The sequence below is a fragment of the Gadus chalcogrammus genome, chromosome 9 (assembly GCF_026213295.1).
Source record: "Gadus chalcogrammus isolate NIFS_2021 chromosome 9, NIFS_Gcha_1.0, whole genome shotgun sequence".
In the NCBI taxonomy this organism is placed as follows: domain Eukaryota; kingdom Metazoa; phylum Chordata; class Actinopteri; order Gadiformes; family Gadidae; genus Gadus; species Gadus chalcogrammus.
This window is the reverse complement of record NC_079420.1, coordinates 22,670,989-22,692,531: the sequence shown is the minus strand read 5'-3', so window position 1 is coordinate 22,692,531 and position 21,543 is coordinate 22,670,989. Positions and strand designations below refer to the sequence as shown.

Sequence of the window (21,543 nt, the reverse complement as noted above, 5' to 3'; positions counted from 1 at the left end):
AACCTGCCCGGCAACAAACGACGCGATGCAGAAAACATGTTTCCAAACGACGAAATAACATAATACAGATAGCGGATCGCTATCTGTATTATGATAGATAGCGATAACACTTGTTTTTACTTTATATTTGTATTGTATTTAATTGTTTAATCGAAACAATAAAAAAATTTGCCCGCAATACGGGCGATCGCGTCAAATGACAAATGTTTTGCCCGCGAAACGGGCGATCGCGTCAAATGACGTAGGAGGGTTCTTGAAACATAATACAGATAACGGATCGCTAGATAACACTTGTTTTTACTTTATATTTGTATTGTATTGAATTGTTTAATCGAATTTAGCTAGTAAACTGAGTGTTTTAAGCAGGTTTCATAGTCTAGAATGTTCAAGAACCTTCCTACGTGATTTGACGCGTCATTTGACGCGATCGCCCGTTTTGCGGGCTATTTTTTTATTGTTTCGATTAAACAATTAAATACAATACAAATATAAAGTAAAAACAAGTGTTATCGCTATCTATCATAATACAGATAGCGATCCGCTATCTGTATTATGTTATTTCGTCGTTTGGAAACATGTTTTCTGCATCGCGTCGTCTGTTGCCGGGCAGGTTGTCAGGTTGTCAGGATGTAAACTAACGATGACGTAGGCCGGTACAATTTTCGCCCCCGGTACAATTTTAACGTGACAGCGGCACTTCCATTGTTTTCAATAGTATCCGTCTGCGTCCTGCAAGACGGAGGCGTGACTTGTAGTAGGAGGCGTAACTTGTAGTAGGAGGCGTGTCTTGTACTTTTCTAAATCGCGGAAGTGATCTGTATGTAGCAGTGGACCTCAAATATTAGGCCTTATATAAAAATAATCTTAACATGATCTTAACTTCAGACTTCGACTTCAAGGAAGAGCTTGCGTATATGTGAACCGTGATTTACAATAGGCCTACTTAAATGACCGCAAAAAGAGGAAGATCTCGCGTGGACCGCAATTTAGAAAAGTACAAGACACGCCTCCTCCTGCTACAAGTGCCTACTACAAGTTACGCCTCTGTCTTGCAGGACGCAGACAGACCGTACTCATTGTTTTCAAACGTCCCACCACTCCGACAATTTCTGTTTTCATGGTCGGAGCGACGGTACTCTAATTTTTTTCAAACGTCCCGCCATTCCGACATGAGGTCATTAATATAAATTGCATTACTATTATCATTGTAGCTTACTTTAATTAATTAATATGATCATTTCTTAGTTGCATGCGATGTAGTGTCCTACACTGACATTCGTCATTTTGAGTTGCGTGTCCCGAGTCCAAGCAAAAGCCTGTCGGGACGCTAAAATGTCCTGGTTTCCAGCATCCACTAAGAAATGTCCCCTTTTGTCCGCGATTATATATCCAACGTGGTCTTATTATAGCCTGCTCATTAACTAAAAAACACATAGAAAGATTGAAGCATCGAGCATGTGATTTCAACAATCTGAGAGGGCATACGCAACAGGGATAATCGCACAGTGGAATGCTGCGCGATTTAATCTGCACAGTGGAAAGCGCTCTTCCACTTGGCGGACAAGTGCTGGCCGGAGATGTTCGCTCATTTTAGAAGCAGGGAGATGACAAGACAAAAATACATGATTAATTTGCCGTGTGCTGCCTGGCACTAATGCGGCCCGCGAGGGAATATTTACCGGGCATTTTAGTGGAAACCTATAGGTAAAATACAAGGTTGAGGGATATTTTATAACATGTTTAACGGATTTCCCTTCTATGGGCAAAAGCTGTTGGTTAATTATTATTGATCCCCTTCTAGAATTTGTGTGGAAAGGGGTGGGTCTGGGGTGGGCTATATTCTCACCTTTCTCCTTTGTAAAGGGCATTGTATTGCCTTCGGGCCGATATGACGTTAACTGTGCCCATTCCTTGATTCGTTCTGAATCAAACAATTCATTTCGTTCCAATGATCGTCCAATCAACTCCAATAGTGGTCCTGCATTGAGTTTAAATCCAACTCTAACGAATACGAAACTCTAGGACTCGTAACACACTTGGGAAATGCAGTCGTCAATTGATGGAATGGGTTATTTCATACATCATCCCAAACAAAATTTGGAATTAACCAAATAATTTACAGATAAATAATACTGAAATGGCTACTTTTTGGTTTAACACATTTTAACGAAATATTTATGATCCCCCAATGTTGACCTGAAGTCGGCGCCGCAATTTTCCGTCTCGTAAACGGTCGTTGCCATTTGAAACGGTCGATGCCATTTCCGACCATGTCCGATTGCGTCAGATCTTGAATTCCGAATGCTTCGTGAACGGAATTAAAACATGGCGGACGTAGAGGAGCCAGGACCTGCAGCAGGTCACTTGGAGTCAGTTAAAAACAGCACAGGGTGGAATGTTAAATAATCTCAGATATAAATAACAATAATCGGGTTAAATAACATCACATGGTGTGTCTGGTGTGTTTCCAGCATTCGTAGTGTTGATCAGCAGAGATATAGTCCGCCAAGACGTTGAGGTTGCTTAGCAACCAGAGACTGTCCGTGCAAGTGAACGGAGCGTTCCCTCTTCGTCATAACTATCAAACCAAACATCCTTCACATTCACCGAGCGAACATTATGAAAGTAAAATGCACATTTCTCGCAAAAAATGTTTACATAAACGCATTTAATGGCGTAACTATGTTACTATTTCCACCCAGAATAAAGAAAGATGTCGGCCGTATGCTTCTGTGCAAGCGTCACTACTCTCTGCCAGTGACGTCGGGTCAAGCTCAACGCTGATTGGGCAACGCGTTTCAAATGGCAACGACCGTTTACGAGACGGAAAATTGCGTCGGAGCCACTGATTGATAGATCAGTCGGAATGGCAGTACTAAAAGGTGTCAGAATGGGGGCATGTCGAAATGGCGGCATATCTGAATGGCGGCATGTCGGACTGCCAGCATGTCGGACTGGCAGCATGTGACCTTTAACAGGATGCCTAATGAATGCATGCTCTTCTTTAAAGAGTGTGTGTTTTCTCCATGCTCCAATGCTTGGACAGCCTTTGTCGTGCGTGTGCGTCCCTGCCATAGAGCTGTATCTCGTCTGAGATCAAGGTGACTTTGATGTGCATTATCCACCCACTTTCTCCTCACTCTCCCGCTCTCAGCAGCTCTAGACGTGTGCTGTTGCACCCTTGTAAACACAATGCACCTTGTATTATGATTTGTGGATCATCTTTATCGGCAGTGTAGCGCAACCTGTGTGTTCTGAGGTGTCCCGTGTCCTGATGTTGTACATATGCAGAGGATAATTACCTTTATCTTTTAGTGTTGTTTTTGTACATTCGGCTTATTTGCACACCTACCTCTTCACTGCCCCCCTTTTTGCATCAATGTTGTGGTGATTTATGTTGTAAGGAAATGGTTCATATGATGAAGTATATTAATTGCAGCAACGGATTCGATTTATTTTTTTTACCATGTGCAAAGATGATGATGCTTTATGATGATGACCGCCTGTTCGAGGGCTGATGGTGGCGTCTCTGGTCTCCCAGAATGCTGGTCACAAGTGTTGTATAATGATGTCATATTTATATTTATTTGTAAAGCTTTCAGCTTTCCTGTGAATGCCGTATAATTAACTACAGGGAGATATTAACAAAATGCTGGAAATTGGACATCGATATTCCTTGATATTGGTGCCTATGTTGTTTGTTAGCCGCCGAGCGGCTCGCAGAGCGACGCTAATGATCGTAGCCACGGTGATTGATTTGTGTGTGAACGAGACTGTCTGATTCTTCACTTGAAGCCGTGGGTTTGATCAGTCAGAGTCCATGCGAGGGAAAGCCATCTAGAAACCGCCACCATCACTGGACACCTGCAGCCATAGCGACGAGCCACAGACCAAGTACAAAGAGCTGCCCAACCGTACCATCTCGCTTCATTTCTTTCTGTACTGGTGATGATGTAATCCCCCCCCCCCTACATTCCAAAGGCTATGTAATCTCATTCCTATTTGGTGTCAGTGGAATTGTGAGAAAAAAATTGAATGTTATTGGTTTGATTGTTCCCAATTTACTGAGATGATTTAATATTTTGTTTTTGTCATCTGTTGTGCTGATGATTTGGTTTTAATGCAACCGTGAAGTTTAATTGACCTTGTGCACTTGTATGTGTGCGTATGATTGTGTGTGAGACTGTGCGTGTGTGTATGCGTAACAGTGTAGTGCTGTAGGTGATATATGTCGTTGTGTAAGTGTGACACTGCAACGTTTTATTTATCTTATCGTTGGTCCCACTCTTCTCTTCTCTTCAACACACTTCAATACTCTTCATCAGACTGTCCCTCATCTAGACTAAGGAAGAGCCTGTTCCTCAAGGGTCCATGAACACCAAATATATATCAGTGTATACAATCAAGAAAGCACAAATGGATAATTAGGCACAAGAGACAACTTATCCAAATCGAACAAGCTTGATAAAGATCTTCGATGTTAATACCCCCCATAAATCAAAGTACTTTCACAACTTAACAATAGATGGATTTAAAACTGGAACCCGGCTTTGAAATTTTGTTTCACTACATGTTAAGTGAAGTATAGTCTTCAAGTCAAGGGCTTATTCCAGGTTCCTGGGAAGCTCAACTGAAAACAAGAGGTCACTTCTCAGGCCTGCTCCGGATCTTTAATGGTAAGAACGGCTTGCAGTCCTGTCGTTCGTATAGGCCTATATCACTTACAACACGTATAAGAATGTAACGTAAAGAATCTGAGATATATTATAAATAGAGTGAAGATTTTATTAGATATTAGTCAAAATATTCATAGCAGCAAGAGACACTGAAAAAAATAACAAACCAGCTTATCGATATGCAATAAGTAGACACGTCACGTAGATGCACACACAAATAATACAACAATAAATGACTAATTTAGGACAATGCAATGCTCTCTCTGGAGAGCACAGTGCATTATTTCACTTTGGATATAGGTTCTCCACACCTTGCCTGCATCTCCCTCGCTGACAAAGAGAGGAAGACGAGATGCATGGTGAGTGACGTAATTGTCGTTGTTTACAATGCGATGAAAAAAAAAAGTATGTAATGACATCTTGTATTCCCTGCCACAATTTGCTGTTGAATAAAATGTTGAATTAAACTTGATGTCTGCGCTGTAGTCGGTATACATGACCCAAAATGGTCTTTCATGGCTCAGTTAGCGTGTGATCTGAGCTTGCAGAATCTGATGGCAAACTGTCACTTCTCAACCGACCAAACAGAAGGTCAAAGTGGGAACGATTAGGTTACATCTGCGACGTCTTCATTTAAGGGGGCAACGCGTCGATTCCTTTAATATCCAGCAGATGTCACTGTTGGGTAGCAAGAGATTTGTATCCCAGCGGGAATGGGAAGGGATTGTAAATGACTGGCTTTTAGACCACCACAGGTGCATACAGATGTACTGGTGAACGAAGCAATATGCACGTTTATATTCCTCATCATGTATCTGGAATATGCATAATATAATGCTGCAGCAACAGCAGTTATAGCCCATTTTGTTCTTCGTCTGCAACCTTCATTGAATAATTGGTGTGATAGCACTGATATAACTCAGCACTGAAACGCAGCCTACATTATTTATAATTTATTGTGAAACGCTTGAGAACTGTAATGCATTACTAATAAGTCAAGTGCTTGAATGCTATATTTTAGTCACACTAAGTAGATGCATTCTTCACAACGAGATGGTGTGTTTTGTATTCCATATAGGCTATTAGGCTACGCTTTACAACATTTCCTTCCCTGCTCTTTGCTAGCCATGCCTCTACATTTCTAGAATTACATAATAACTCTCTCATGTGACCCCTCCACACACCCGTGCAGAACAAGAAAACAAAATGTTGTAGCAAAACAGTGATATCCTTTTCTCTTTGCCTGATGGTGGCATATGGGTCGTATTTCAGAGACTCATTTCCCATCATATTTCCCCAGGTCTCCAAGGGATGCCTTTCTTCAGACTATCTACTCCTTTGTTTACACAAACAGGAGATTATACACACTTTACTCAATCCAGGACTCTCCTGAAAAGTCTGTGTGTGTTGATGTGTGCGTATGCGTATGTGTTAGTGTGTGTTTGCGTAGCTGTACGTGTGTTTGCGTTTACTCCTGCGTGTGTGTCTGTGTGTGTGTGCGTGTGCCTGTGTGTGTTTGTGTGTGTGCCATTGGGCCAGCCATGTGTTTTGAGTCTTATGCTCAGTAGAATCTTTTCCATGGGCCTCTTTAGTCTAAAGCTTCTATTATTAGCACCTCCTGCTTCTCTGGGTCTGAGAATGCAGGGAGACGGGGAGGAGCAGAGGAGGAGAGGGAGACGAGGAGGAACTGATTCTCTGAAGGGACAGAGGAGGAGAGGGAGAGGGGGAGGAACAGACTCTCTGAAGGGACAGAGGAGGAGAGGGAGAGGGGGAGGAACAGACTCTCTGAAGGGACAGAGGAGGAGAGGGAGAGGGGGAGGAACAGACTCTCTGAAGGGACAGAGGAGGAGAGGGAGAGGGGGAGGAACAGACTCTCTGAAGGGACAGAGGAGGAGAGGGAGAGGGGGAGGAACAGACTCTCTGAAGGGACAGAGGAGGAGAGGGAGACGGGGAGGAACAGACTCTGAAGGGACAGAGGAGGAGAGGGAGAGGGGGAGGAACAGACTCTCTGAAGGGAGGGAGGGGGAGAGGAGAAGGAGACGGGGAGGGGCAGACACTCTCTGAAGGGAGGAACGGAGGAGAAGAGGGTAGATGGGAGGCGCAGACTCTCTAAAGGGATAGGAGAGGGAGACGGGAGGAGAGGACTCTATGAAGGGAGGGAGGAGGACAGGAGGAGAAGAGGGAGACGGGAGGAGAAGACTCTCTGAAGGGAGGGAGGAGGAGATGGGGGCTGGGGACGGGGGCTTGGGACGGGGGCGGAGCGGTGAAAAGACGAAGACCTCCAGCCAGGAGGAGTGAGTGGGATGGGAGATGTGCATATAGGTCACTAAATCAATGGGAATCAGGTTTTTGAAGGGGGCGGGGGGCAAGAGGACAGGGGATATTTATACATCCCAGCCGATAAATACGCATGTGTCGGAGGAAGACACGAACAACATTAAATCGGTGGATGATCCAAAGTCAGAGGTCGGGCTGGGGGGGTCAGCAGCCTTCACCACAATCATTTTCCATCGAAAGGTTAAGGTTGAATGCAACCAACAAGAACCATGGTTTAGCCAACAAGAGCTTTCAGCAACACCTGCAGATTTAAACCAGGACAAATGAAATGGAAAGAGAAAAGATTCTCCACTCTAGCTTTTCCAGCGCTCAGTCAAGGTCGACGGCTAGGACTTTGGACTCTCCATTGTATTTGATTGTATTCAAAACCGGGTGAACACTATATTGCATCAGATATTTGAATGTTGAGCTATCTTCAAATCAACTAATTTCATTTGAAAGACGCTCGCTGTCTTTAATCTGCATTTAGAAGGATGGTGAGAAAACCTGCCTGGTTTTCATCCAGCGTTCATCACATGGTACTTTCACTACCCCCTCAGAAACTGAAGACCACTTTACCCCCTCAGACACTGAAGACCACAACCTCCTCAGACACTGAAGACCACTATACCCCTCAGACACTGAAGACCACTACCTCCTCAGACACTGAAGACCACTACCCCCTCAGACACTGAAGACCACAACCTCCTCAGACACTGAAGACCACTACCTCCTCAGACACTGAAGAACACTACCTCCTCAGACACTGAAGACCACTACCTCCCCAGACACTGAAGACCACTACCTCCTCAGACATTGAAGACCACTACCTCCTCATGAACAACCTCCTTTTGCACAATACTGTACAATACTTTTTGTACAGTGCTGTGTATGTGTATGTGTGTATGTATATATGTATGTATATATATATATATATATATATATATATATATGTGTATGTGTGTATGTATATATATATGTATGTATATATGGTGTTGTATATATATTTATATTGTCCTTAAATTTATGTTATTTGTATATTTGTATTTCTTAGGTTGTATCTTTTATCTTTTATGTATGTATAAGTATTTATATTATATGTAGGCTATATATATATATAATATTATATTTTATATTATATTTCATTCTTAATATTTGTGTATGTATATCTGGAGTTCGTGACAAAAATAATTTCCCCTTGGGATTATTAAAGTATTTATCTATCTTTATCTATCTATCTATGAAGACGGCTACCTCCTCATGAAGACCACGACCTCCTCAAACACTGCTCCATGACGACCACTACCTCCTCATGAGGGCCACGTAATAATTCAATTAAAATATTAAATTAGAACATGAATTAACTATAGCTCACATTAAGGTTGCTCGACTGTACCCAAGACTTACTATCACTTTCTCAAAAGTCACTCTTCCCTTCACCGTGGTTTGTCCTCTGAGCATCAGCTGCTTAAGCACTTGGTTATAGGAGAGCGTCTGTGTGTGTCTTTGTGTGCGTGTGTGTGTGTGTGTGTGTGTGTGTGTGTGTGTGTGTGTGTGTGTGTGTGCGTGTGTTTGAGGGCAAAAGAGAGAGAGAGAGAGAGAGAGAGAGAGAGAGAGAGAGAGAGAGAGAGAGAGAGAGAGAGAGAGAGAGAGAGAGAGAGAGAGAGAGAGAGAGAGAGAGAGAGAGAGAGAGAGAAGAGATTGAAAGAGAGAGAGAGAGAGAGAGAGAGAGAGAGAGAGAGAGAGAGAGAGAGAGAGAGAGAGAGAGAGAGAGAGAGAGAGAGACTCAGACTGGTTACCCTACCTATCCGCCTTGAGGAGAGGAGAGGCTGCTGAAGCACGCGCGCGCACTCTCGCGGAGCAACAAGACAGTAAACAGCCACTACTACACACGGAGCGGCGGAGTTCACGAGACGCTGGAGGAGTAGTCCCCGGTACCGAAAAAACGCTCGAGACAGCGCCATCACCTCGCCCCAGGCTCATCACAGCCATGTATCTGAACAGGGAGGAGGACAGTAGCAAAGGTAAGCCCTCGTCCGGGAGCCTCCGTATCGTGACAGTTTAAAGTGTTCATTGTTCATCAGGGCTGAGATCAGCCCACATGTGAACGCGTGGATTCCTGCATTAGATTTGCAGATACAACATTGATCTTCTCAGGCGTATTGAGGCTGTTGGTGGAAAGTGGAGCCCCACGTTGTGTTCCCATTATGTAACATCAATGCAAACTATCTGCGAGTGTATTGATGAGCATGATCCAAAGCTTGCGTTGCGTCGTCCAATCACCGCACACCTCTTTTAGACGCTGATTGCTAGGTGTCGATGATGGTGTGACATTAAAGACCCACTAAAGGGCATTGTAACACAAGGTCAAAGCCTCCACAATGACACCCCAACGTGGAGCCGCTTGGGCTGCCTGCGAGTTTAACGATGGTAACAGTTCATATAAATTATACAGAATGTTATACACCACATTATTTCAGCACGCCTCAGTGAAAGAGGTTGAAAAATGGTCATTTAGGAAGCTCTCCCACGTGGGCGAGAGGCGGGATTTTTTTGGTGTGGTATAATTGATGTCAAGTAAGCGAGCATTGTCCTTTACGGTCCTTACAGCCCGCACCATGCAGGCTATTCGTTCTGGGGCCAAGGGGGTCCTTCTGACGACTACTTAATTCCCGTTCATAAGACAATAACACCTGCTGCTGCCGAGGACCGAGTGGGAGGGGCCGCTGGTTCTGCTCCCTTTAGTGGGATAGGATGCAACCAAATACCATGCTGTATGACTGGGTGTTAACACATTAAACAAACAAAACAAGGAAATCAGAGGAATAATTTCTTAAGTGGATATCTCCGAAGTGCTTAGGTTATAGTGACATTTATCATGATGCAAGGCTTATTGGATGCATTGTGCAGCCCCAGACCTCATCGATATGAAGCCCTAAAGTTTATAGAGGAATTACCTAACCAACTTATTTTAATGGCTTCATAATTTGACTAGCTGTGGGGCTTAATGTGGAACAGTTGTCGTTGCAGTTCGCAGAATGGACACATTTAGCCTCTGAAAGTGAATTGTTTAATGGGAGTGAGTGGGTGTACCTGCACTGGTGTGTTTCTCACTGGAGCCTGTGGTACTGGTTCTCTTTTTTATCTAATGGTTAACATTCTCTTCACGTCTCAAGGTGGACTTGGGGGAAGATGTGTACGTGGGCCACATGGACTGATATTTTCTTAAAGATTATAGGGTTATAAACAATTGTCTTAACGGTGCCTTCTACAGTCAAATGGCCATATGCATAGTGGCTGTGGGTCACTATCAAAAACATCAGCCAAAGAGTCATTTGTCCTTTTCTAACATATGAGTGATCTTCTGTTCTCTCTGTTAAGGAATACATATTGTCCTTTTTTTCTACCCAAAGTCAAACTGTGAGACGTTGCATGATTTGTGGACGCAGTGTTCTGATAGATTACGGAGCCTCCATGCATGGGTACTCAATCAGTCCTACCCACCGTGGAGCTAGACATGCTGCGGTGTTTCTGAAACCTACAGAAGGAAGGACAGCAGTGATGGGACAAGTATTCATCCAAGGATGCTTCAACGTTAGTAAAAAAGTTAGCAGTCAAAGACACAGGAGTCAGGGCCATCTGTACCAAGAGGAAGGACTCTGAACTCTGGGTCTGCATCTACGCTGCGGCCATACAGCCCATAGCCTGGAGGTTTCTTATTCTTCTCCTACATTGGCACACGGTTAAGCTGTGCTGCCTCAAGATGGCAGTTGTGATGAACTTAACATGACATCGTTGCAGGACAGGAGCGAGCCCTGATCGATCCCCGTTACGGTGAATTACCCCGGACGACATGGTGGAACCGGGACAGGGATGCGTTCAAGGATGGGACCTGTGGTTGACTTAATGCAATTTATGAATGTTATCACCTTGCTGTGTGTCAGTGGAGAATGAGTGTGATTCCATTATCAGGAGCAAGAGGTCGCTCACACAATTGTGTACCCTCTCTCAGAAAAATAAGTTCAGTTGAGGCCACATATGTGCGTTCAGATGGGTGCAGTGCAGAGGACTGACATGAGATGGACATAACATACTGTCATCAAGACCATTTTCCGAATGTTTACACCTTGTTTTTGTCAGCAGATGACTATTTGAACACTGCTTGCTTTACTGTTGGATTGGGACCTGGGAGCGTTTGCGTGCGCTCCTCAGGCCGGTCTGGCATGCAATGTAGAGCAGACTACTACCGCTTGAGTTGTGATATGTGATAAGACGCCGGCTTCACTATTGATTTAGGGGGATGATGGCCTTGGATTTTGGCCGGGATCCAAGCCTCCACCGGCTTCAACCCGCCACTTTAAATGACTCAACTCCGTCATGATGTTCCTGCCACCATAGCAGCCCACTTAGGTTTCATTTTTTTCAGCTAGAAGATGAATTACAAACTTAAATCACAGCGAGAGAGATAGGTCTGAGCCAGATAGATGCTTATTTCACAGAGGGTGATGGTGGAGGGGGTACCGTCAAAATACTGCTCCTGATGTGGATTTAAGGAGTCCTACATCCACACCGTTACTCTGCTGTGAAAAATACATCTGCACTTTGGAGGAAGAGTCATGGCCATTCAAAACGTTCTCCAAATATTTCCCCTGGCTTTTATATGAATAGAATGGAACATTTAACACGGAAAGAGAATTTAACACGGTGCAAAGTTCAGCGCCCAGTAGAAAGTGTGTTCTTGTGTGTTCAGTGTGTTCTTGTTCTTTGTCATTATTGGCCTGTAGCAATTCACCATGTGCCACCTCTTCATGGCTGTTCTACTTCTGCTAATGCTGGATAGTAAATTATAGCCGTCATCTCTGATGTCCATGGCGGTTGGAGAAAGAAGCGATTTAAGAGGCGGTGGATGGAGGACCAGAGGTGGAATGCTATTAATACTTCCTCAACAGTTCAGTTCAGCAAGCTGTTGGCGTGTTAAATTCAGAGGGAAATTACTTAGCATATCCCATTTTAAAAGGAGCTCACCAAAAGCCTTCTTTTCGACATAGACAAGTTTGATGGAGAAACAATGACAAAATGTTCACATAAGATTTTTAACTTAGGGTTAAAGTGAGTTTCAGTTTACCTGTAGGTTTCTGTGTAGGAGTCATTTTATAGGCCGCCAAACTGCCTATTTAAACGCCACCATTCGGTACTACACATGAGATTTAAAGACGAAAAATGTTATCCATTAATGGCGGATATGCCTTGGTTTGATACATGCATTTGACATGGCACAGGATGTTGAAAGAGGTCGTGCTATATGAAAAATGGTACAAGAAGAGTTTAATCGTAGAGCGCTCTTTCCGAAGCTGTGGTTGACATTTAAAAGAAAGCTCTTCTTTGTGCACACTTACACTTATTTAGCTTCTCAATGGATTTCCAATTGGATAACTGCTTCAATTTATTATACGTGTACGTGTTGCTGTTGTGAACTAAGCCGTTGGGAAGATCTCAAGGAGTCAGAGGATGAGACTATAATACTGCAATGAAGGCAATTAGATGCTTTTGTAAGAACACCTGCAACTAAACCAGGCTTTTGACCTGCTCTTTCACTGTTCCAGTGAGACACGGAGACGCTCCCTGTGGAAGGGGAAGCCATAACATCGGATCTGAAGAAAGCCTAATCACACATTGAATCATCTGGCATGTTAACTGTGAGAGAGCAGAAAATCAAGTCTCAGTCATTAGGTGAACGACACTTTACAAATGCTGTGATCCGAAGAGGCTTATTATTATGTCAGTATTTGTCCAGCGCCCCCTATTGACTGGCCAGAGAAACAGCCAAACGTCACTATTGTCAAGGTGGTCTGCCAAAACAAAATGGATGACATCTGTTATATTATGGTTAGTCTGGCTGAGCGGAAATGGACAGGGTCTATAGCGCTAGCGTCGGATTCCACCGCTACTCCAGCCCCTTCCTGTTGCTGGCTTTCCCGTATTGTGCTCTCCCTCATGGACACCGCTGCTGCTTCCCGGGGTTAGCCCCGCCCTAGACGATTGTGATTGGTTTAAAGAAATAAAAACAGGCCAGCCCACTTTCCCCCCGGATAGACAGCTCTAAATAGCGTGGTTCCAGACCATTCTACTTGCTGTAGTTTGGTCTGGCTTTGCGAGACTATATTATGGTTAGACATTTTTAGATAGCATCGGCATTAAAATTTAATTAATAAGTGACGCCAACACACCATACATGGGAGAACAGAATGAATCGTCTGTTCTTTTTTATATATATCAGGACATCCAGATTTACTGAAATGAATAGATAATAAACTATAAATTCAGCCCTGTAGGAAGTGATGTCATTAGAACTGATTAGGGGTCAAGGACACTTGGGAGTGTGCTAGAGACCTGGGGTCTCTCTATTGTAAAAAGGGCCTCAAGGACAGGGATAATATTCTATTTGGGGGCTCTACCCCTACCCCTTCCAACGTGTTGAAACACATTGGAAATAAAGGCAAATCAATTAATGTAAAGACAAGATTGGAAAGAGAAAGGAACAAGGCCATTATACCTATTAACCAGGGGAGCCCATCCCCTCCACCCCCCGGGTCCAAGAGGGACAAGGTTCGTTGTGGGGGTCCCAGTCAGCCCCTGGAACAAAGTGATCGGGCGGTAGGACATTTCTATCTCCAAAACGCCCGTTGGCACAACATTGTGATGGATTAGGTTTCGCGGGCCACACTTCTGAGAGGTTTTATCAAAGAAACGGCCCGTTTGGGCAATCACTTTTTCTGCAAGAGCTGGAAATCCAAATCTCTGATTTGACATTCCTTGGACTCAGGGGAACGTGGGTGGGATTTTTGCCATCTCTGACCATCTCGAAAGGGCATGAGAAGGGGCGAGGCCTCCAACCTTAGAGTAAATAGGCAGAAAACTGCGCCGGTTTCAGGTTCCCCTTTCCGGATGGGATGGAGATAGAAGCTTGTGCCTTAAGGCGTGTAAAGACTGTGTGTACAACTTCTTCATATATGGGGTTGAAAGGACATAAAGGAGCTCACGCTACGCCCCTTATGAGATCTTAAAAAGTTCTAACTCTTTATTTTAACGGGTGATGGAGGTCTGACTCTGGGATATGTGTTATGGGTCGTTGCGGGGAGGCTGTGAGAGAAATTATAGCTTTGTTTGTTACCCCCTGTTGGCCTAGAGACCCCAAATCGATAGTGTCACTTGTCCTTGAGGCGCTCTTTCATATAAAAGATACCCCATGCTCCATCCAAGGGTCCTTGACCCCTAGGCCATCTATCTAATTACATAACTTCCTTTAGAGATAGATTTACAGTATATTATCTAGTTTTTTAAACAAACCTCAATGCCCTGATTCACATAAAAGAGACCAGACGTCTTTATTTTACGCCCAAGGCATTCTGTGCCCCCTGAAAGGGATGTTTCTATAATTTTCTGAATAAAAAAATATGAAACGCTGTGTAAACTAACAATCTAAGCATCATATGCATTGACTGACTGAAGATTACGAAATCAGAATACACTTTTTCGCTAGAAACGTCATCAAAGTGTATTTCAATGCCGAAGCTATGTATTTTTTTTTTAATTTTCACTGAGAATAAAATGATGTCATGCATTTTGTTTCGGCAGACACAACTTGAGATTCAACAAGTTTTGCTTTGTTGACGTTTAGGTTTGAGATCACGTGGGTCACATGAATATAATAGATAATCCGAAGCAGTTACCACTGAGGAGGTAATTAATTCATCCTTAAAGGGACACTGTGTAAAAATGACTCCCATCTAGTGGTACAATTGTATATTGCATTCAAACTAATAGTGCTCGCTTGTTCAAAAACTACGGTGGGCAGTATGTGCCAAGAAGCTGTGTCATGACATCCAATGCTACCTCATCAAGTCATTCGAGTGATGATGAGGTTCGTTATTTCAAACAAATTTCAAACTGCATTGAATCATTAGTGTAAGCTAATGATGTATGAGTAATTACTCCTCGAGCAAGATAGTGAATTATTTCAGTCATCATTCACGCTGGCTCAGAGTAAAAACGCGTTTGCATTTTCTGTACCACGTAGGGCTATTTGTCCCTCTCGGCCGTTCATAGACCGGAAGAACATGGAAGCCTCCATGAAGCTTACCCTTCCTATGTAACTACATATTAATTATTCTTCGCACCAGAGGATAAGTGCGATTTTTGGCAGAGATAATTTTACACCAATGAGGACTTATTTATGAATGAACACGTTGATTTGAGGTAATAAATGACTTAAAATGTTACACAGTGTCCCTTGAAGGTCTAGCCCTTCCTGGTGCGGTTTTAAATGCAGCGCTACGGTTGGCCTTGATTGAGTTGTCATCTACGGCCTTCCCGTCTCCTGACTGCTGCTGAAAGAGAGTGTAGCTGAAACAACCTCATTTACCCCCCCTCCCTCCTGCCCAGCACTCAGCCCTCCTTCCCACCCAAACACGGAGACACATGGAGTAACTTCTTACTCAGGCAGAAAGGGAACGTATCATCAACTCGTTCTTGGATCATCGTTCCAGAATTTCACTTCTATTTTCTGTGGGCAGATTCAGGGCCTCGGTGGAGCAGAGGTTTATTTGTGATGTGTCGTCAATGTTCAAAATGCATTTGTGTTGCGATATTGAATTTTTCTCGTAACTTGCTTGTCTATATTTAGTAAATCTGACTTACCCACACCCGTCCATGCAGTGAATGCACAACTGCTCATGAGAATAACATAACTAGTCATGAGAAACGCACTTGTTGAAACGTACTGCTTCCCCCAGGATTGATATGATGCTCATTTCCTGCCGTCACATGTTGCTTAATGCTACAAATCTGTTGTGAATTTAAAATAGGCCGCCACATCAGGGCTTATCTTGAATAGGTTGAGTAATGACACATTCAGATCATCCACTGTATTATCCTCAGTGCAAGGTGACTAATTATTCAATACATTCTAGCTTAATTATTAATTCCCTTAGCTTATGCAACTGCTTGGCTTACAGTATGGAGTGAATGCATGTGGGGGAATGCTGTTTCTCCAGTGTTTAGTACGAAAAAGCAGGAGACAGGTCTTCCTATCCTAGTGTTTTTGATAGTTATTTAGTACGATGCACAGCCTGTGGGCTCTGGATTGCTGTCAGAGAGAGAGAGAGAGAGAGAGAGAGAGAGAGAGAGAGAGAGAGAGAGAGAGAGAGAGAGAGAGAGAGAGAGAGAGAGAGAAGGACCCTACAGTTGTGTGTTTGGGTTCTCTGCTATCTTCACTGGCTATCCTTCCCCTCTTCCATGGTCTGGTCTGCGAGTGGAGACGGTTTGCACCATTGTGGACCATCTGGGGAAAAAAAGAGAGAAGAAAGAGTGATGGGATTGAAGAGGCAGGGCAACAGACGACCGAGTGGAAGGAAGTGTGAAAAGATGGAGAGCTGGAGATAGAGAGAGTGGGAGAGAGGGAGACGCAGAGCAGAAGCAGAGCCCTGGAGTGCTAGCTTGTGAAGGTCACACAGAGGATAGAAGGCCCTGTGTGATTGTTTCTTGTGTATCTTTGCCTCTACTGTATGTGTGTGTGTGTGTTTGTGTGCGTGCATGTGTGTGGTTGTGTGTGTGCGTTTGTGCCTTTGTGGTCGTGGGTGTGTCTGTGTGTATGTTTGTGTATGTGTGTGAGTGTGGATTGTGTGTATGTTTATGTATGTCGGTCTGTGTGTGTTGTGGGTTTGTGTTGGTGTGTGTGTGTGTGTGTGTGTGTCTGTGTGTGTGTGTGTGTGTGTGTGTGTGTGTGTGTGTGTGTGTGTGTGTGTGTGTGTGTGTGTGTGTGTGTGTGTGTGTGTGTGTGTGTGTGTGTGTGTGTGTGTGTGTGTGTGTGTGTGTGTGTGGCACGGGCAGGGGGGATGGGGTTGGGGACTGGGAGAGAGCGATAGGGAGGCTTATATGGTAAAATGAAGACAGCTAGGTGGTAGAAAATTGGCCTGGATGTGAGGCTGTCACATACATAGATAGATATAGATAGAATAATGTATTTATCCCCCAGGGTATAAGACATGCCAGTTAGATACAGGGCCATGGACAACCGCGTATCCGAGCTGCATATTACGTACGGCGAATTCTATCTCGTCGTGATCATTTTGTCGATGTCTTTACTTTTCATATCTCTTTGAAACTGTGCACAATTGTTGACACTACGCTCTGGCCATGTGTGTATCGGAGGACATGCGTGCACGTGACCCTTCCATAGTGAACGAGTGTGTATATGTGCTTGTGCGATTGTGCGATGCGCGGTGTTGTGTATGATGAAGGCTGTTGCGTAACCTTCCAGTTCTTTGTGTGGATCCTTGATCTCTTGGCAGCGTCCTCTCTCCTCGTGTGCTGTGTATGATTATCGATACATGTGCCATGTTGCATGGCTGCACAGGTCCGCAAAGCACTTCTCTGCATTATTCGAGCAGGCCTGACTATACAGGCCTGTGCTGTTCACCTATATGATGGCGTATGCATCCAGCGCCGGTGTCCTGCGCCCTGTAATCGCATCGGAGTGGCTGTGAAGCTGCTTCTCATTCACGGTTAACTGTATTGATCCGCTAGTGATTCTGTGGCGTTAATGGGGATAATGGAGCATCTTGATGTTCCTCCTGCTAGTCATCGGTCCACCAGGGTCTTAGAGAAAACACAAACGTTGTCTCGTCAATAAGCCATGGCATACGTGGAAAATAAATCGGAAGTGCGGTTACTGCTAAAACATCTGGGCAATATTTAATTCAATACTGGTTAACAAACTTAAATGTATACCTACGTAACTAGACTCTCTTTAATTGATACATGGTCTGAAAGTCTTTACACTACTGTTTTTTTTGATCTTCCAACTCAAAGACCTGCTCCCGCCTAAAACTTTGGTTTTACTTTTTATTTTGCGCACTGCACAAATCAAAGTTTTTGATTTAGTATTGAAGCAGATCTGCTCCGTCGCAGTACTGTGGGTGACTCTACCTATGGGGCCAGCAGTGCCAGTGCCTGTCCTTGTGTCGTGTGTACATATGTACGGACATTTGTAAATGCAGCACAGCCCACCATCACAAAGTTGCTAATTGTGCTTCTAAGCTCAGGAAAATGCAGTGAACTTAATGCTGTTCATTTTCTGTAAGCAAAGCCACGGTTTCTGACAGAATTTAGCCTAATTTATAAGCCAACACTCTGTATAATTATTACTCCAATTCTGGGTCACAGAAACGGCCAGTTAGGGTGATTTATCTACTTCCTGGGGTCGCAATGGGCTTTTCAAGATATGCTGAAGATCCACACGTATGTCCTTATCTCGGGGGGCAAGTTAGGTTGTTTATTGATGATGCAATCAACTTTTTAAATCCACAAAAATATCTGCGTCTGCCAATGTTCTTGTAAACGCTGGTCTCTTCGCTGCCATCACATCTGTTTGCACAAACCAATTACTCTGTCTCAAAGTTTGAATCAACGTGCCAACTCGCATCACTGATATACACCATGGAAAGAGAACAGTTTACTGTAGACCGCCTGAGAATTGAAGCAGTCTGCGTTTTTGCCGAAAGATTGACTAGCTTCTCGGGCATGCTGCATTAGCATATTCATAGATCCTTGCATACTGGGTGAAATAACTCTACATAAGGTGTGGAGTTACATAGAAACTATTTTCAGCCTGTGAGGTTATTTTGTGGGGTTCAAAAGAAGTTTATTCAACAGAGGACTTCAACCCCACTGGGAACGGGACTTATATCTTGATTTAAAGAAGATGGCAAGCTAGTTGCTGAAGAAGCAACAGACGTCTGACAGGATATGTCCCAAGATAGTCAACCTGACTGGTTAAACGGATGATAGTAATGCTATCCAGAGAATAGGAACGCTGATCCAAACAGCAGGGCTGTAGGCTACGCAATTAGCTAACGCAATCCTTAAAGCTGTAATTATAATATCTGCATGCTGATGTTGATGATGTTGAAACCTTGTTAGGAAGAGTTTACCGGTGCTTGGTTAAACATAACAGCCCTGTATGTACATCACAGGATGGATGATGTGTTCAAGTGCTTACGTTTGTGTTTGTATTTGGAGCACATTGTGCGTATGGGATAGATTTAGTCTGGCTGTGGCGCTGTGGGATGTTATCTCCCACCAAAGCAGTGGTGTGCTGGATACTGATAACAAATGATTACTGCTTCCCACGGGGGCCAGAGTTCATCCATTGTGCGGTCAGCTAAGGTTAATGCCCAGATCTGGGATAGTTGAAGATTTGAGACATCGTCGTCTTTGTTTACTCATAGGATATTGATGTACTAATTAAAAGACTAATGGAGAATTTCATCGGTTATCAAGATAAGAATTAACATTATATCCACCAAATGCCATACTTCAAACGTCAGTTTGAAATGATACATGAACAAAAACATCTATCATCTCTCAGAAACAATACCTTTCACACTAAATAGATACATGTAATTTATTCATTCCAAAGCATGCAGAAGATAAAATATTTTGAGCGCAATTGTCATCTTACTTTTACTATGATGCGAAAACCAATGGTGAAAAACAATTTAAATGTTACGAAAAGTAAAAATGTTCACAGGTTTCCTGAATTTCTCTGGTACAGCGTGTTCCAGAAAAGTTATGGCTACGAGCTGGTGTGCATGAAAATTGGGTGTTGTGGGTGTGTGTCTTTTTCTGTGCATGTGAGTGCATAGCTGTCTCTTAATCTGTGATTTTGTGCAGGCCACACTATGTTGCCATATTTGGCAAGGTAGGGAGACTGACAGATTGGGGTATATTTATGCCATATCCTCCGCCTGGCTGTCTGTGCATCTCTTGCGCGTCCCTTTCTTCCCTTCCTCTTCCTCCCTCACTCCCCGGCCGCTGCCACATCCACTTAACCGCCCTGCTTCACTGAGTGCCAGCAGCGGAGCTCCGAGGACCCAGGGACATTTCGCTTCCGCCACCGTTCATTATCTAACCGGCGCCGGCAGCACAGGTAGAGCAGCTCGCAGTGACTCCCCACATTAATCCCGCCCACCGTTGCGTGGCCGCAGCCCCGATCTGTGGGCTGTCACCGGGCCGCTGCAGCAGGTGTCCCTGAGCCGGGAAACAGATCCCCTGACAGTATGAGGGTAAACCTGGCCGAGGTGGCGGCTCACTGCTGCTCAGTGCGTCCATGCACTACCCCTGCACCATTATAGCAGTCCTTCTTTTTTTAGATGTATCTTTTTGTGGGATTGTTTTGCACCTGTATGGACAGGAGAGGGAAGAGTGACAGGAGAGTGGGCTGAGACGAGAGAGGGAATGACGGTAGCATTGCACCGTAGGTCGGCATTGAATCTTGTTATGTGGCATTGAAAATTGTTATGTGGCATCGCCTATGTCAGTGGTTCTCAAACTATTTGTACTAATGTCCCCCTCGCCCTTATATAATTATTGTAATGATAATGTAGGAATAATTAATGTGCATATTAGTTGGTGGCCAACATTAAATGAGTGGTGGAAAGACTTAGAGAGTGGAAAGACTTGTTTTGTAATCAATTGGAAAAATCAACATAACTTGTGCAGTATGGAAATACACTTAATATACAGTAAACATTTTCAAAGTCGCCCCTGTACTCCTTGAAAGTACCCCTTGGGAAAGGCGTGCCCCCATTTGAGAACCACTGGCCTATGTGGTTTTTGTGTGAGTGGGTTGAGCCCTCGAGTCATCCAGCATTTCATCTTTTATCATCGCTTCAGAGTAGTTTGGAGAGGAGGAGGGAAGGGGAGTGAAGGAGGAGGAGGAGGAGAAGCCAACCTGAAGGAGAGATGAGCAGGACAGGTGTGAAGAGAGTGAAGGCTTGGTCCGGGTATTCTGGGAGAGCTGAGCCGACGCCCAGGAACAGACGCTGAAACGGTTCACACACGTCGGCGCCAGGTTGATCACAACAGAAGGATTACCTTTTTTTTTATCCGGGAAGTTCAGTTTGCCTGATTTCCTCCCAGAATTAGAAGATACCTAAATTGGGTGTTTAAATTCGACAGTGTTGTCCAATGTCATTAATATTCCAGTAGTCTCGCATTCCTGAAGGAGGAGCAGCAGGAGAAGGAAGTAATGAGGTTAAGATGGAAGAACAGATGATGTGGGCAGAATTGCACTCAGGCATCTTCGAACACCAACATGGATCCACCTGACTGGCTGCATGTAAATGAGCGGCGCTTTGGTCGCAAACACACAGATTCAGGTACGCCAGGGATTAATCATCACGTAGCTTATGCAAAAATGCATAAGAATACACCGCAGAATATGAAACTGAACATCACAATACATATATCTAAATGAAGCGAGAACGGCACCTTTGATCAGATGATGCATGAATTATTAATGCAGACAAAGAAATAACACGTTTTGTAACTGTAGCCTAAATATCAACGGAACTAGTATTCCAGAGAACTGTTCAATTTTAAACAAGGACGACAGGGGATTCAATACAGTGAACATGAAAGATCTGATCAGACCACTGTGAAAGCCATCTCCACCAATGCATTGAGTCCCTCTCTCTCTCCTGCTTCTCTC

At 44.0% G+C, this 21,543-nt stretch overlaps 1 protein-coding gene across 1 annotated transcript in view; it reads left to right on the top strand.

Annotated features, from left to right (window-relative positions):
* Positions 1-8,932: 8,932 nt before the first annotated feature.
* Positions 8,933-21,543, top strand: part of syt7a (synaptotagmin VIIa) — a 68,360-nt gene continuing 55,749 nt past the window's right edge. The window contains exon 1 of the mRNA XM_056599011.1: positions 8,933-9,016. Within this exon, the coding sequence (XP_056454986.1) occupies positions 8,983-9,016 (34 nt within the window). The 5' untranslated portion in view covers positions 8,933-8,982. The remainder of the gene's footprint in view (positions 9,017-21,543) is intronic.